The 14,391-nt window shown below is 38.8% G+C and overlaps 1 protein-coding gene across 1 annotated transcript in view; it reads right to left on the bottom strand.

The window, feature by feature from the left end:
• Nucleotides 1-14,391, bottom strand: part of DMD (dystrophin) — a 1,466,768-nt gene that overhangs the window by 1,265,883 nt on the left and 186,494 nt on the right. Inside the window, exon 8 of the mRNA XM_065405744.1 lies at nucleotides 14,089-14,208. Coding sequence (XP_065261816.1) covers nucleotides 14,089-14,208 — 120 coding nt within the window. The remainder of the gene's footprint in view (nucleotides 1-14,088; nucleotides 14,209-14,391) is intronic.

The following is a 14,391-nucleotide window of genomic DNA, read 5'->3' as shown; positions in this document are numbered from 1 at the left end:
GTGTGGCCCAACCTGCTTCCAAACTCAGGACTGACCCTCAACTCATCTAGCCACCTCTTTCCCCAAGCCCAATATGTTCCCAACCATTTCTGCACACTGACCTCTTATAAATCCTGTCCCCCTGGCTCCCCAGACACCACAAGTTCTCTCCTAGTTGCTTTGCTTGCTTGCTGTAACATAGATCATCTATTTATTTGATTGCTTGACTGACTCCTTACTATAATCCAGTCTCTGGCTTCCGAGGCTAGATCCCTCCTGCAAACCTGGTTGTGGTGGCCACCAACCAGTTCCGACAGGGACTATTATCATTATTCATTAGATGCTAACACAGTACGCAGGATTCAACACATCCAAATAAGTGGGCTAATTACCTCCTCTAATGAATGTTATGTTCAAGTACTAACCATGGAGTAACACTCAGTGTTGTGTCTTGGTATTTATGGAAAATCTGACAATCATGTTTAACCAACATTCTGTTTATTTACAGAAAAGGATGGACACTTCTTTTGCTTGTTTTTGGAATATAATGGCCTGATTTTCACTGAAGTTAATGGGTGATGAGTATGTTCAACACTTTTGAAAAATCAAGCCACAAAAGTTTAACGGAAGAGTTCAGAAATCAACATGATGACACCTAGTGTAAGATTCTGCTCCTCTGATTTAGTGTATAAAAAACCTTCTGTGGCCAGTCTGCTCCCCATTGGCTAGACATATGTAACTCAATAAATTAATCCTTGCAAACTCTCTTAATAATTTACACTTATTAAACTGGCTCATGTTCTTTTGTTGAATTGCAATGCAATATAAGCCTAACAAATTCTTTGTTAAGAAAAACATCCATTTTTGATCAAACAAGGCTCTGTGGAAATCTGCCATAATAAAGGAAGAAGATTCAGATTCTCCTAAAAGCTACATTTTCCTGAAGATATCTAACAACTTACTGTTTGACCTAAACTACTATAAAGAGCATAAGACTAGCAATTCCTCAAACGCTAAACTCACCATACATGGTAGAGAGGTATGTGTTATGTATATAAGGGCAGGATTTGGGCTTGGAATACACATACATTTACCCCAATAATCTATTAATGGGGTGAAATCCTAACCTTATTGAAACCATTGGCAAAACTCCCTGTGACAACTGCCACCCGCACATTCATCATAGTGGTATGATTATGATAGGATTATGATGCATTTTGTACAAGATGTGTCATGTGAGGTGTCATTGGAAAATGCTGAATACGATTATCCCATTTGTGAACATGTATCATTTTTTGTATCGGAAGTTATGAATATTGACTATGTATCTGTATTTCAAATGGGCTTACTCTGGGTAATACACAACTAGCCTTTCAGGTACAACAATGAAGCTAGACAGTGCTAATGGCTCATCAACAAAGACAATGGATCATGGAAGAGCCTAGCCTTCCTGTGAATGTTTCAGCCAGCCTATGAATAATGGCTGCTATGACTCGGCAAGGCATGTGACCAGACCATATGACACTGAACTCATTTTGGTACCTGTATTTTTCCACAAACTGGGCTGGGAACTTAGCTTGAAACAAAGGATTCTTGCCTAATGGAAAAACTATATAAGACGGAGTGACATCATCTCGGGGCCTCACTCCCCACAAAAGAGAACTCCTGGAATCACCTGAGAAACAAAGACTGAACTGGGGTAAGTGCTGGACCCAGACTAAAGGAATTTCTAACCCATGTAAGGAAACTTGATCGACTGCTTGTATCATCTGTCAGGGTGAGAAATTGCTAATTCAAATCCTATCTATCTAGTATATTAGTCTTAATTTGTGTTATTTATTTATTTGCTATCACTTAAAATCTATCTTTCTCTAGTTAATAAAGTTGTTTTCTGTTTTATCGTAACCGGTGTGTTTTGAGTAAAGTGTCTGGGAAAATCTCAGCTCTGTAAACAAAGGCTGTTGCATATCATTCTGACATTGAGGGGGAAGCGAATTAATGAGCTTGCATTGTACAGATCCCTGTACAGTGTAAAATGGTCTAACTCTGGGTTTATACTCCAGCAGGGCTGAAAGGCTGGGGAGCAGGGAAATTGGCTGTTGTCTCCTGTTTGTCCTTGAGTGGCTTAGGTAAAGCACTCAGGTAGCTCAGTTGGGTGTGTGGCGCCACCTGCTGTCATGTTGGGTGATATCAGGGCCTGGAGCGCCTGGCTGTGTCACCAGCAGAACAGTGTGACAGGCCAGCCCAGCTGAATGGTTAGGGGGCACAGCAACAGCAATTCTACCTTCTCCCAGACGACACTCCAGGGGTGACAACCTTTCACACTCCCATTTAACTTCAATAGTATTTCACCATTTTTTATTTTTTTTTTTACTGGCTTCCACAGGTACTGCCTCTGATGTTCAACTTATTGAGGAACTATGCCAACATACTATGTAAAACTTTTCCCCCCAAGGAAAGGGTTGTAGTATGTACTTTTGGGGGATTTTTTTTCCATTGCAATTTAGGGGAGATCACAGTAAAAGGACAGACACAGAAGCAGAAAAATACACCACCAAGGTCACCACCACTGTTTTGAACATACCCAGAATTACAGCTGGTCAGAAATTCTCTGACGGAAGACTCTTCTTCCATAACAGAATGCTGATTTGTCTAACTTAAAATGTTTGGTGGGGACAGAGTGATTTAGACAGAGTTGTAATTGGACACAGGCAACTTCAGAAAACGGCCTAATTTCTTGACAGCTCACCTGGTGAGCTACTGGGAAGCTTGAGCTTCCAGCCTCCCAGATACCCTTCAGCCTGGCAGGCAGACTGCCTCAGAGCCAGGACTTCATTTCCCTTTCATGGAGAACTTTGAAATTTTTGCCTTTCCTTACCTTTAGAAAGAAATTGAAGTTTGAAATATCAAAATCCTTTACAAAACAGAATTATCTTTCACCACACAGCTGTACCCAAAATAAAGCTTTACTGTTCCATTTGAATTTTCATTCCTTGACCTTCACTTGTACAGGTATATATTTTTCTGCCTGCCAGCAAACACTTGTGTATGCTCTTTACGTAGTCTAATTTGCAAGCATTATTATTTATTTACACTAGCAGAACCCAATAGTTACAAATACTAATGCCCGGCACATATGCAGGTGTTAAGAATATTTAAAGGATTTGTGCAAGCATTAAAATTCCATGTTTCTGCAAAGTGAAGGCACAAGTATGTGTGTGCATATTGCATGTGCACAGCTGACAAGTTCTCTCTTCAATCTGCAAGCTTAAATGTCATCTATTTTTCCAGATCAATCACCAGTTAATTTAGTTTAGAATGGTGTTGCTACCTCCATCCCTACTTGTAAGAGACTATTAATACATATCTATTGTGAAGGACATAGGGCCTATTTATAATTATTTATGAATACTGGATATGACCTGGTTATTTGGGATAGTTGCTGTATGCCTATATTGGATCATTGGAATGCTAACTGTGTGCATATGTTGGATTAATTTAATAGCAGGGTTGTTAGGAAATTAGTAGAAAGGCAGCAAATAACTCCAGATAATCAACCTCCCAGTAAACATAGCGGTGTCATTAATAGAGAGAGCCTGAGTTAATAGCAGGGAAGATGCTACTTCCAGGCTCCAGCCAAATTTACAAGACTTTCTCTGCCAAGACTTGGAATCAAAAAGACATTGAACAGTTAAACAGTCACTTTCTAGGTGGGGAGGCAGTTGTCAGGAATCTGTCTGCAGTGAACAGACAGATTCCACTGGCGAATCTGAAGCAGCAAGCCCTGCATGGCCCACTACGACAGGGTTGATGGTAAGGAGGATTGATGGTAAGACAGATGTGAGTATTGACCTTTTTGTTGCGTTAAAATCCCTTTAATCTTATGTTATTTTTTTTCCCTTTGTGTTTTAGATTAAACAATTCTTTGGTTTGAGAAAGGTGTCTGGTCACTGGTATTAACCACCGGTCACAAGCTTCCGAAGGGAACACGTGCAATTGGGCCTGCTGGGTAAGTATGGTTAGACCTCAAGGTGCTATAGCCTGGAACCTGGTTTAAGAGTGGGAGAAACACATGATTTCACCCTGAGAAAGGTAATGGCCCAGGGCCTAAAAACTAAGGGACACACTCAAAGAGACCAGATTGGAGCCAGAAGTGCAGCTAGCTCTCTAACTGTGCCATCTACACCACACACATGCACAATCTAGTGTCATTATAAAATCTGTGCAACACACCCAACCTGTATATACTTGGTGCTTTAATAAACCCAATTTCACAGAGCTGAAAACAATTATAAGCCAAATCATCTGGGAGGAAGAATTTAATTAGAAAAATGTGCATGTTATTTGGGAATTATTTAAGAACACCTTACTAGATGCCCAAAATGCTGCAATCCCCCAATTGAGGAAGAAGCCAGTGCTGGTTAAAATATTTAATTGGTTTACAGTGGAAGTGAAGAAAGCTATATTAAGAAAGAGAAAGAGAAAGGAAGAAAGAGAAAAAATGATAGTAATGAACATAAATCACAAGCTAGGAATTGTGGGAAATGATAAGAGAAGCAGAGGGACACAAGAGAAATATATGGCCAGCAGAGTTAAGGCCAATAAGTTAAGAACAATAAGGATTATTTTTTTGGAAAAAAACAAAACAAAACAAAACTATATTAAACTTGCATCCAACAGTTTTAATAGAGCTGGCTGAGCTGCTTGAGGACTATTAATGTTTATTTTTAATAAGCCTTGGAATTTGGGGAAGTTCCAGAAGGCTAGAAGAAAGCTAATGTGCCAATTTTTAAAACAGGAAAGTGGGATGACCTGAGTAAGTAAAGGCCTGTGAGCCTGACTTCCATCCTGGGCAAGATAATGGAGTGGCTGATACAGGACTTGATTAATCAAGAATTAAAAGAAGGTAATGTAATTAACACAAATCAACATGAGTTTATGGAAAATAGATCCTGTCAAACTTACCCTTTCTGTTTAAAAAAAAAAAAAAAAGTAATTAACCATTGGAACAATTTACATTTTCATGGTGGATTCTCCATCACTGACCATTTTTAAATTAAGTTTTGATTTTTTTTTCAAGAAGATCTGCTCTAGGACTTATTTTGGGGAAGTTCTATGTCCTATGCTATACAGGAGGTCAGACCAGATGATCATAATGGTCCCACTCCTTTCAACCCACCTCCACAGAGAAAGTATATGAACTGAGAAGATGGGAGAGGAGAAAGGAAAAAGGACATGGGATATTCTAGTTAAGGAAGAACTCAAAGGAAAGGAGAAATTATTCTACACAACTCAAACTACAAATATCTTCTCTAACAAGAGACCTAGAAAAGGCCGCTCAGGCAGCAAGGCTAGTTGTAGTACCTACTTCTGGCTCTAATGTGCTTATGACTTTAATGGAGTGTTTGCAGAGAGTAGACAATGCCCCAAAATTAAATTGCACTATCTTCAAAACAGAGATGGAGGGAGCAGTTACTTCTTAACCTGAAATTATTGCTACAGATACAGCACTGGTCACAGCAGATTTGGCAGCTGCCCTGGTTGCATTCCAGCAATATGGTCTATAACCAAGATGAGAAAACAATGGCTGTTAGAAATATGTAGACATGTTCACATGCAAAGCAAAATCAGGAAACATTTGTTTTTATCTAGTGTAAGTGTGAATTTGGGCATTCCTCAAGATTTTTTTTAACTTTATGCCACAGAATTATCATTATTTGTCATTGAGCGACGTTCACGTAGGGGGAACAATTAAGCTATGGTGAGTGTGGGCTTTGTAGGCCACATGTTTCATTGTCTGTCATATAGATATCTGATTCCTCATGGGCTAATAATTTCATGCTGTATCCTTCAAGCTAATATATGACTAGCAGTATCCAGGATGGAGTTGTGTGTTACAGTACACTGCAGTTTCCAATGTACAATACAATACATTAAAATGGATAGAGAAAGTGGATTTGAAAGGCGTGGAACTTGTATTAGCTGCACAAATATGCACAAGTGCCTATCATTTAACACAACAGATGAGTACATTGTTCAGGTGACTGATCTACAACCCTTTGTAACTGTCACATTATAAACACTTCATAATAAAAATATGATGGAAATATTCTCAATAGCTGTACAGTCAAGTACCTTTCCAATTCCTGGAGCCATAAGAACTGACATTATCTTTCTTGCTGATATTTTAGCTACACACAAATTTCCTGCCTCCACTTATGCAAACTCCCAGCCCTTTGAAACTACTACCGGAGGAGTTGGTCTTTGAGTGCTGATTACCTGTTACCAGAGATTGGATTTCAAAGGCCCAAGCTGTATAAAGAAATGTTTGAATTGCCACCAGAGCGATGGTTCTGGTTCTGAATCTGAGCCAGCTATAAACTTGTAACCAGAGGGAAGATCCGGTTGTGGGTTTTGAAGGACTGGCACCTACCAGAGCCAGAGGTTGGAGTTGGGGGTGACCTCTGGTAACCTTTATAGCATTCCAGGTTCTTTTATTGTTTTTAATGTTTTCTTTGTAATGATTTTACCTGAAGAATAAATGTGCTTGCTTAGAAAGAGCTGTGTGCTAACTTATAACTGCAGACAATTACACTGTTGATGACCTCAGGAGAGAAAGCAAACACATACCTTTTAGGCAGTCTGGCTTGCTGGGAATACCACAGTATAAGCAGGGCACTATGGCACCTTAAAGAGTCCCCAGTCAGGAGGCAGTGTTCTCTGCCCATGAGAGGGGATGGCTGAGGAGCTGCGAGCCTAAAGTGGGTACCCTAGGTGGACCATGGAGGGCAAATACAGTTGCAGTTACCATGAAGCTGCGATACTTACCTTTTACTTTACAGATTTGTATTGTGTACTATTCTTCTGATGTTTTCTAAATAAAGCAGCTTATCTTATACTTAAGCAGCTTTGTTTATACCTCCACAGTTAAAAAAAAAAAAAAGTCTTTGCTGTCAGCATCTACAGTAACAATTCTACACATGGCTGCATCCCAGTGATCTATATTTAGAAACATTCTTCCTTAATCTAGTGGCCTGCACCAGCTCAATGATGCAAGGTCACTCCAAATGCTTGATTTGCACACTTGAGAAGAGACCATGTTTCCAAGAAAACTAAACAAGACAAATTACAACCCTCAGCCCCAGAAAAGCTGTACAATTCCAAAGCAGCACAATAATTACACTTCTTTCTTTTATTGTCTCTATAGTTAGACCAGGCAAAGTATTTTTAAAAAATGATAGATAATGGTATTGATAGATGGTTTAAACTGTAACCAGTACTAAACCAATCACTTCTAGTGACAGATCGTAGCAAACATGACACGGAGGTTTTTGGGGTAAACCTATTTAAGAAACAAATTTGTAACAAATTTACAGGCACAAATATCATGTAAGAAGTCTTCACTTCTATGATAAGCATTGATTATTTAATCATATGGTGCTCAGTTCTGCCACCTTTACTTATGTTGAATAGGATCTTACTCTGCTGGTAGCCCCACTGAAATCAATGACTCAAACTTCAACTGAGGAATAGCTGTGGGGCACATCCTGGGGCTACCAATTCAATCCAGAGCATAAATCATAGCAGCATACCTTCTCTCTCCCCTGAAATTCCACTCTCTCTACTCCTAGAAAAGGAAGTTTCACAGATCCCTACCCCCAAATGAAAACTGTTTCATTCTTTTTTTAAAAATGAGTCCTTTGAGGGAATGCTTTTTTTATGGATATGTAAAGGTAAAATAGGGGAACAATAATAGCCTGATAAAGATTGAATGAAGCAAACATGGGAATCAGAAAAACAAACAAAATTAACTGGCAGGAGCACTAAGAATAAACATACAGTAAATTATAATAAGCAGTCTTGAGTCTGCAACTAATGGAAGAATTTTGGTAAAACATGCTTCTCTAATGAAGTCAGGCTAACCACTGCTGGACTGGATGTACCAGTAATCTGTAGAAATTTTGTTTGTGTCTACATGTCTAACAACATACAAAAGCAAGAGAGAATTATATGTTCTGCAATAGTAATTATGGTATTAACCCAGATTTACCTTTTCTCAATCTATTCTGATATAAGAACTTTTTACGTGAACTACAACAATGGATCATAGATCAAAAGATAACTTTATAAACGTTAGTACAAATACATAATAAGCTATGTAAATAAAACTACCTTTAACATCAGGGCCTGGGTCTCAGCTTCCCTCAGCTAAGCAAACAGGAAGGCCCATCAGGATGCACATTAAAACTCCACGATTCTCTAGATACAGCATTGGGCAGAGGGAGCTGGTGACTGTCCCTAAGGGTCCTTTTGGTTACTGAGGACAGTTGGAGCAAAGTAGGCTCCAGACACAACTCCTTTTTGCCTTCTGTGCCAGGGAATACTGGAAGGGTAAAGTCCCTCTAGTCTAGTGGTATCAAAGTTCACATAACAAAGTAAAGATGTTGGTGAATTTAAATGAAAAATAAATAGTAGGTTGACTAAAAGGGATCATGACTTTTCATGTCCAGGTAGTGATCCCCTATTGACTGTTTAAGTCTTTGTGGTGAACAAAAGGAGGTTGGTTGTGACTCAGAGATGTGGGGGTTTGGTGACTCAAAGAACAGAAACCTTGTCATTTCCTTGTGGTGTGGGAGAGGGCTGAAGGAGGTCAATCTGATTTCTCACTTCCAAAGGATGTTAGTGGAGGAATTCTTAACTCCCAGTCCAGGTAAGAAGCTTGTTTGATTCCCTAGTACCACTGTACTCTAGTGCTCATTGCCTCTAATACAGCGGTACTAGAGAATCAAACAAGCTTGTTACCAGTACATCAGCAGTCCATGGAGAACTGGCTGGACACACGGTCCTAGCTCTCCTTGTTTCTATTGCTATGTGACATTAAAAGAAACATTTAAATACTTTCTTAATATTAATTTTCCATTTAAGCAATTTCTGTAGTTCTTGAAACAGAAGGGAAAGGGGATGCTCATAATTTCTCTATAAAAATGTGGCCCATGATATGATAAAGTTTTAAAATACCTGCTCTAGTAGCTTTACCTCAAGTTTACCTAAGAGCGACTCACTCTTTCAGGCAGTATTCAAGCCTCTCTGGTGACCTGACATAAAGGATGTTGGGAAAAGATTGCCTGGCTGGTTAGATATTGGATCAGAAGGCAATTTAGGATCTGCTTTGGTTGAAGGTTAATAAGATGCTGCTGCAGTCTAATTTCTTTCTTTTATATCCCCTTCTGGTATACTGGTCTAGGTATCCAAAACAGTTTAAGAGCCCCCACTGGGAAGCCAGATAATGCAATTCAAATAGAAGATGACAGATTATTTCATTTTGACAGAGATGTTCACAGACAAATATTGACCCAAAAAGAACACTGGTACCTTATATTTAAAAATGGAAGGGACAAGAAATGCAAGACAAGGTCTATCGTACATGGATAGTTGAAGTAACTCTGAAATGTTAGAAACAGTGTTTAATGAGGGACAGTTACCTGTCTGCTCTCTAAATTTCAGGAAAAGAGTAAGCTGCATTAGACACCATGTCCAGGGAAGTTTAAGAGCATATTTTCAAGAAGTAGGCTCAGGCATACGGATTTATGTGTGCGCCAAGAGAAGTACAAGTTGATTGTAAAAAGCTATCCCTGCAATCTTATAAAAGACAGAGTTATGACCTGTTGATAAGGATAAAAATTGCCACTATTAGGTGATAAAGTGAATACTATGTTGTGAAAGGTGCTGGGATTGATTTAGTGGTGCATATGGTGCAGTAACTGTATGAGGTTTTTGCATCCTGGATTCTCAGGGGTGGAGTTGATGTCAGTACCATCTTAGAAGCATTAGTTAGGCAAGTCAAAGAGCTTTTATAGGTTTTTTTTTTTTTTTTGCAGGGTTGTAGGTAAGGCCAAATTTGAATGGGTAGCTGCAAATAACATACAGTGGCTGTTAGAGAGAGAGAGAGAGAGAGAGAGAGAGAGAGAGAGAGAGAGAGAGAGAGACTATCTATCTATCTATATATATATACACACACACACACACACACACACACACGAGAAAAAGTGGGATTCACTGGATACTGGATGGCAAAAGTAGATTTTAAATTTATGAACTGTTAATTTCATCATAAAAATAGTGAATCCACATTTTCCTCAGCACAGAGTTACTCAATTTTGCTAAAGCTAGTGGCTTTAGTTAATAATTTTGGTTTAACAAGAGGTTTGTCTTCCTGTGAGATATTAGAAAAATTCAAAGGTCCTATGGAAAAAAGCTACACAGACAATCTTAATTCTGGCATTTCCTATCATAAGTGTTTGACTTTGCTACCTTAATGTTCTTTTAATGTAGTTTTTTGTATGTAATATTATTTGTGTGTCTTTACAATGCATTTTTAAATAAGCATTTGATAACGTTATCATGTCTTTTACAAAACCAAAGTTGAGAGAGATGGTAGCAGGTAAACTTTGATTGGGGCTATGTGAAATTGAGGGAAGAAAGTCATGAAATTCTCCAAAATTTTATTTCACCATTTTCTACCTCTGAAAATTCACAAAAGCAGTAATTTGGCTGTGAAAACATGGACAGGCAAGATGTTTACCCCTTTTGCCCCAAACAGCAGTTGTTCTAAAATGGTTCCATTTTCATTAGAAATGGCCTCAGTAACGTATGAAAACTTCACAGAGAATGGGTCAGATTTTGAAGTTGTAAGACATGCCCAAACACTTAAGCTTCTAGAAATCTGAATTTTAACAAGAGTATTTTGAATGTGTGTGTGTGTATGTAGACTAGCTTCTATGTCTCACTTTGCTATTGGAGCTACAAGTGAAGCACCCATATGAACCATATATAAATAAAAAATGCACCAGTATTTCTCAGGAGAAACAGAATGATTTGTTCCTAAGTACAGCTGCACTGTACACAGTACTGCTAGTTTGTCACATTCCATAGTACATCATGCCACTAACACCCTAGAACAAGGAATCTCATTCAGCTTGGAGATTTCAATGCATATTTTGCAAGCTGGAGCTATACCATCAAGAAAGCTTCAGAGTGCCAATAAGTGTAACTGCTGTTGCCACCACTAGTACAACGAGGAGGGGGAAAGCTGATTACTTGGCCCTGGTCCTGAAGATGGGCGAAGATAGTAGTGTTGAAGGGGTGGGGTGGACACACCGGGAGAGAAGAAGCGGACCTCAAAAATGTCAAAGATTGCATTAAGTTTGGGTGCTTATTTGTTTTCAGCCACACCTCTGAACTTTTTGAGATGTGCATATCACTATTTTGTATCCTAAAAAAAAAAAAAAAAAAGCATAGGTTGCATATTCCCTATAAGCACTAAATTAACCTAAATTATTGCACTATTAGGTTTTTTCAACTCTCCACCTACATGCTCTCTGAACAGCAAAACAGCAGCAGAAGGAAGTCTTTAATGGGGGCGGGGGAAGCCTAAATTGTGCTGTGAACTTTCTCTAAGGGATCCTTTTCATGGCACATCCTAAGTAAAAAGTCTCTTGTGCAGGGAACAGTAATGTAACTAATTATATTTAGTACATTTTTTAACCTAAACCCACATTTCATTTCCATGAAATGAAAGGAGGAATTACCTTCCAGATGATTCACAGAAAAAGCAGTCTTCCCAATACTAATTTCATTTCAGAGGATGATGGGAACCACAAAGACATATGTGAGAAAAGACGACTAAATCTCAGCTAAAGTGACAGATGACTCTGAGGAAGATTTTCAGATTTATCTTTCAAATGTAAGGCATTACAAACTTGGTTGCAATAATCAGAGTCCTTATGTCTGTGAAAATCTGGCAGTGAAGTGGCAGTGAAGATGCTGCAAATAATTCAGGGCTAAAATGGCCACATTAGAGCTTTCAATTCCCAATGACGAAATTATATCTCCTCCGTACTTTACCATGGAACTTGTATTCCACCAATATAGGGGCAGTTCAGTATGCCTTCAAAAGTCTAATTCTTTTCCATAGTAAGGGGGAAAAAATAAGTTATCCTGTCTTACACTCAAAGATTTCATAAACATACCTATAGTTTTTGTCATGCTATTGTATCAATGTGGCTGTTCATAGTTCCCCCCCAAACTAGTTTCTTCTGCACTTTTGAATCTCCTAGAGAACACAATCAGCTTGGAAGTTGTACATCATACTCACAAGAGAACTAAACAACAGAAGACAATGAAAACACTGACTGCCCCCAATCTGATCCTTGAGACCTAAGGATCACAGTGTGACTGGTCCTGCCCAGATGTGCAAGACCCTTGTAACTAGAGCGGTTTGAATTTTTTTCAACTTTTTTTTTTCCCCCCAATTGAAAAATTTCTTTGCCAACACACAATTTATGGGAAAAAATAATTTTCATTGAAAATTTGTTTTTCCAACAAACTTTAGAAATAATTTTTTTTTGCTGAGTCAGCTGTTCTTCTGGGCGCTTCTGGTACTGTGCAGTCCCCTCACATACGTTCCAATGAGGGTTACAGTTTAAAAGCCACATTTATAGTGCTAAAAGGCAATATATCTGTGCATATGTAATTAAGAACAATATCTGCTTTTCTGATTTTGTGCTTGCATATTTAAGAATTCCGGTAATAACAATGAGCACAATTTTTAAACCCGAGTGCCTAAAGGTATGCTTGTAAATGTAGGAAATGCCATGCTGGATCAGAGAAGACTAACTGTGCATTGTGTGAAAAACCATTTCCTTTTATCAGTTTTGAATTTGCCACTTTTCCATTTCATTGACTGTCTGCTGATTATTATTATTTGCACTGCAGTAGCACCTAGTGTCCCCAGTCAGAGCTCCACTATGCTAGGCACTCCTAGAACTGGAAGGGACCTTGAAAGGTCATCAAGTCCAGCCCCCTGCCTTCACTAGCAGGACCAAGTACTGATTTTGCCCCAGATCCCTAAGTGGCCCCCTCAAGGATTGAACTCACAACCCTGGGTTTAGCAGGCCAATGCTCAAACCACTGAGCTATCCCTCCCCCCGTACAAACATAAAAGTTTGTAATCTCTTTTGGGGCAGAGACTATCTAAAATAGATAGAGGTGAACGAGGGATGGGGAGAAAACAAGCTAGTAGTGAAACATCTATTTGCTATAAGAAGCAGTGGTCACACTTTCTTCCAGTAGACTAGGTGACATAACATTTATTCTGACTTTCCCTACCATCCCCCAGCTCCCCTTTTTTTACACTATGAGTGGGACATTATTTCAGTGGAAAAGATATAATTTATCACTTATTGTTCCTATACACAGCATGGAAAGTTTAGAAAAGATCTCTAGTTCTTGGACTCCCCCCCCCCCTTTTTTTTTTTTTTAAAGGTTAAGTAAGAGTAGATGCTGTGGTATGTTGTTCCACGTTATGACAATTTTCCTCAGTTTATCAGCCACAATGGATACTGCATTTCTTTAGGAACTGCTCTTCTTGTAATTTCAGTACCCCAGTGACACAGGACAATGCAGCATCAGGAACAGAGATGGTTGCAAACAACTCCGTTTTATTGTTGAACCAGATGAACATGAAATGCCTGTTTATGTCTGAGCCCTAAAGCGGTTGCAGCCAACTTGTTTCCCTCTCGTTCCCCTATTTGGAGATTGAGCATGAGACTAAATTGTGTCAGAGATAAGTAGCCTGAAGCAGCTGGCTGGAGAGATGACATTTCACCAGGATACAAAACAAATGCGCACAGAAAAAAATGAGAAAATAAGATAAGGTGGTTGAGATTGCACACTGGACAGGTACGCTTGTACCACTGTGTCTGGAGTAACTCAGAGCTTACCGAATCATTTAAAGCTCATTTTGATCAAATATTTCAGACATATTGTCAGAGTGAATGTTGTACCAGAGAACCTAAAAGAAGGGTTTTGTGTACATAGTGCACAAGGAAGGCTGGACAATTGCTTTTTATCTTTAGTTTATAGATGGCATGTAACCCCTTTTTCTGATTTCATACAAAAAAACTTCACATTTTTAAATATTTAAGGCACTTTCCCCCCAAATATTTACATTTAGCCATGCACATAAAAAAGGGACTGACAAAAATATTTCTTGAGGGATGCTTAAGATGGATGCTATTTTTTTAATATATAAAGTAATTCAACATTTACCTGAAGTTGTTCTTCCAGTGCAGCAGTAGCTTTATCTCCACCACTTTCATCCACCACAACTACCATATGAGTAAGGGAATTCACCCTGACTTGTTCCTGTTCCAAGTCTTCTTGAAGTGCCTAAAAAGAAAAGGGAAAAAAAAAATCTATCATCGCTCTTTAGACAGGAAGATTCCAGTCCCCAAACAGAGTTCTGTGCCAGAGTAGAATCTCTGACTAAAAAATGGGAATACATGAGCAGTAAGGTGCTACAATATGCAAGTATAGTTGTCCCTTTCTTGAAAACTATCTAGTACAATCTGT

The sequence above is a fragment of the Emys orbicularis genome, chromosome 1 (genome assembly GCF_028017835.1).
Source record: "Emys orbicularis isolate rEmyOrb1 chromosome 1, rEmyOrb1.hap1, whole genome shotgun sequence".
NCBI lineage: Eukaryota > Metazoa > Chordata > Testudines > Emydidae > Emys > Emys orbicularis.
This window is presented reverse-complemented; position numbering and strand designations above follow the sequence as displayed.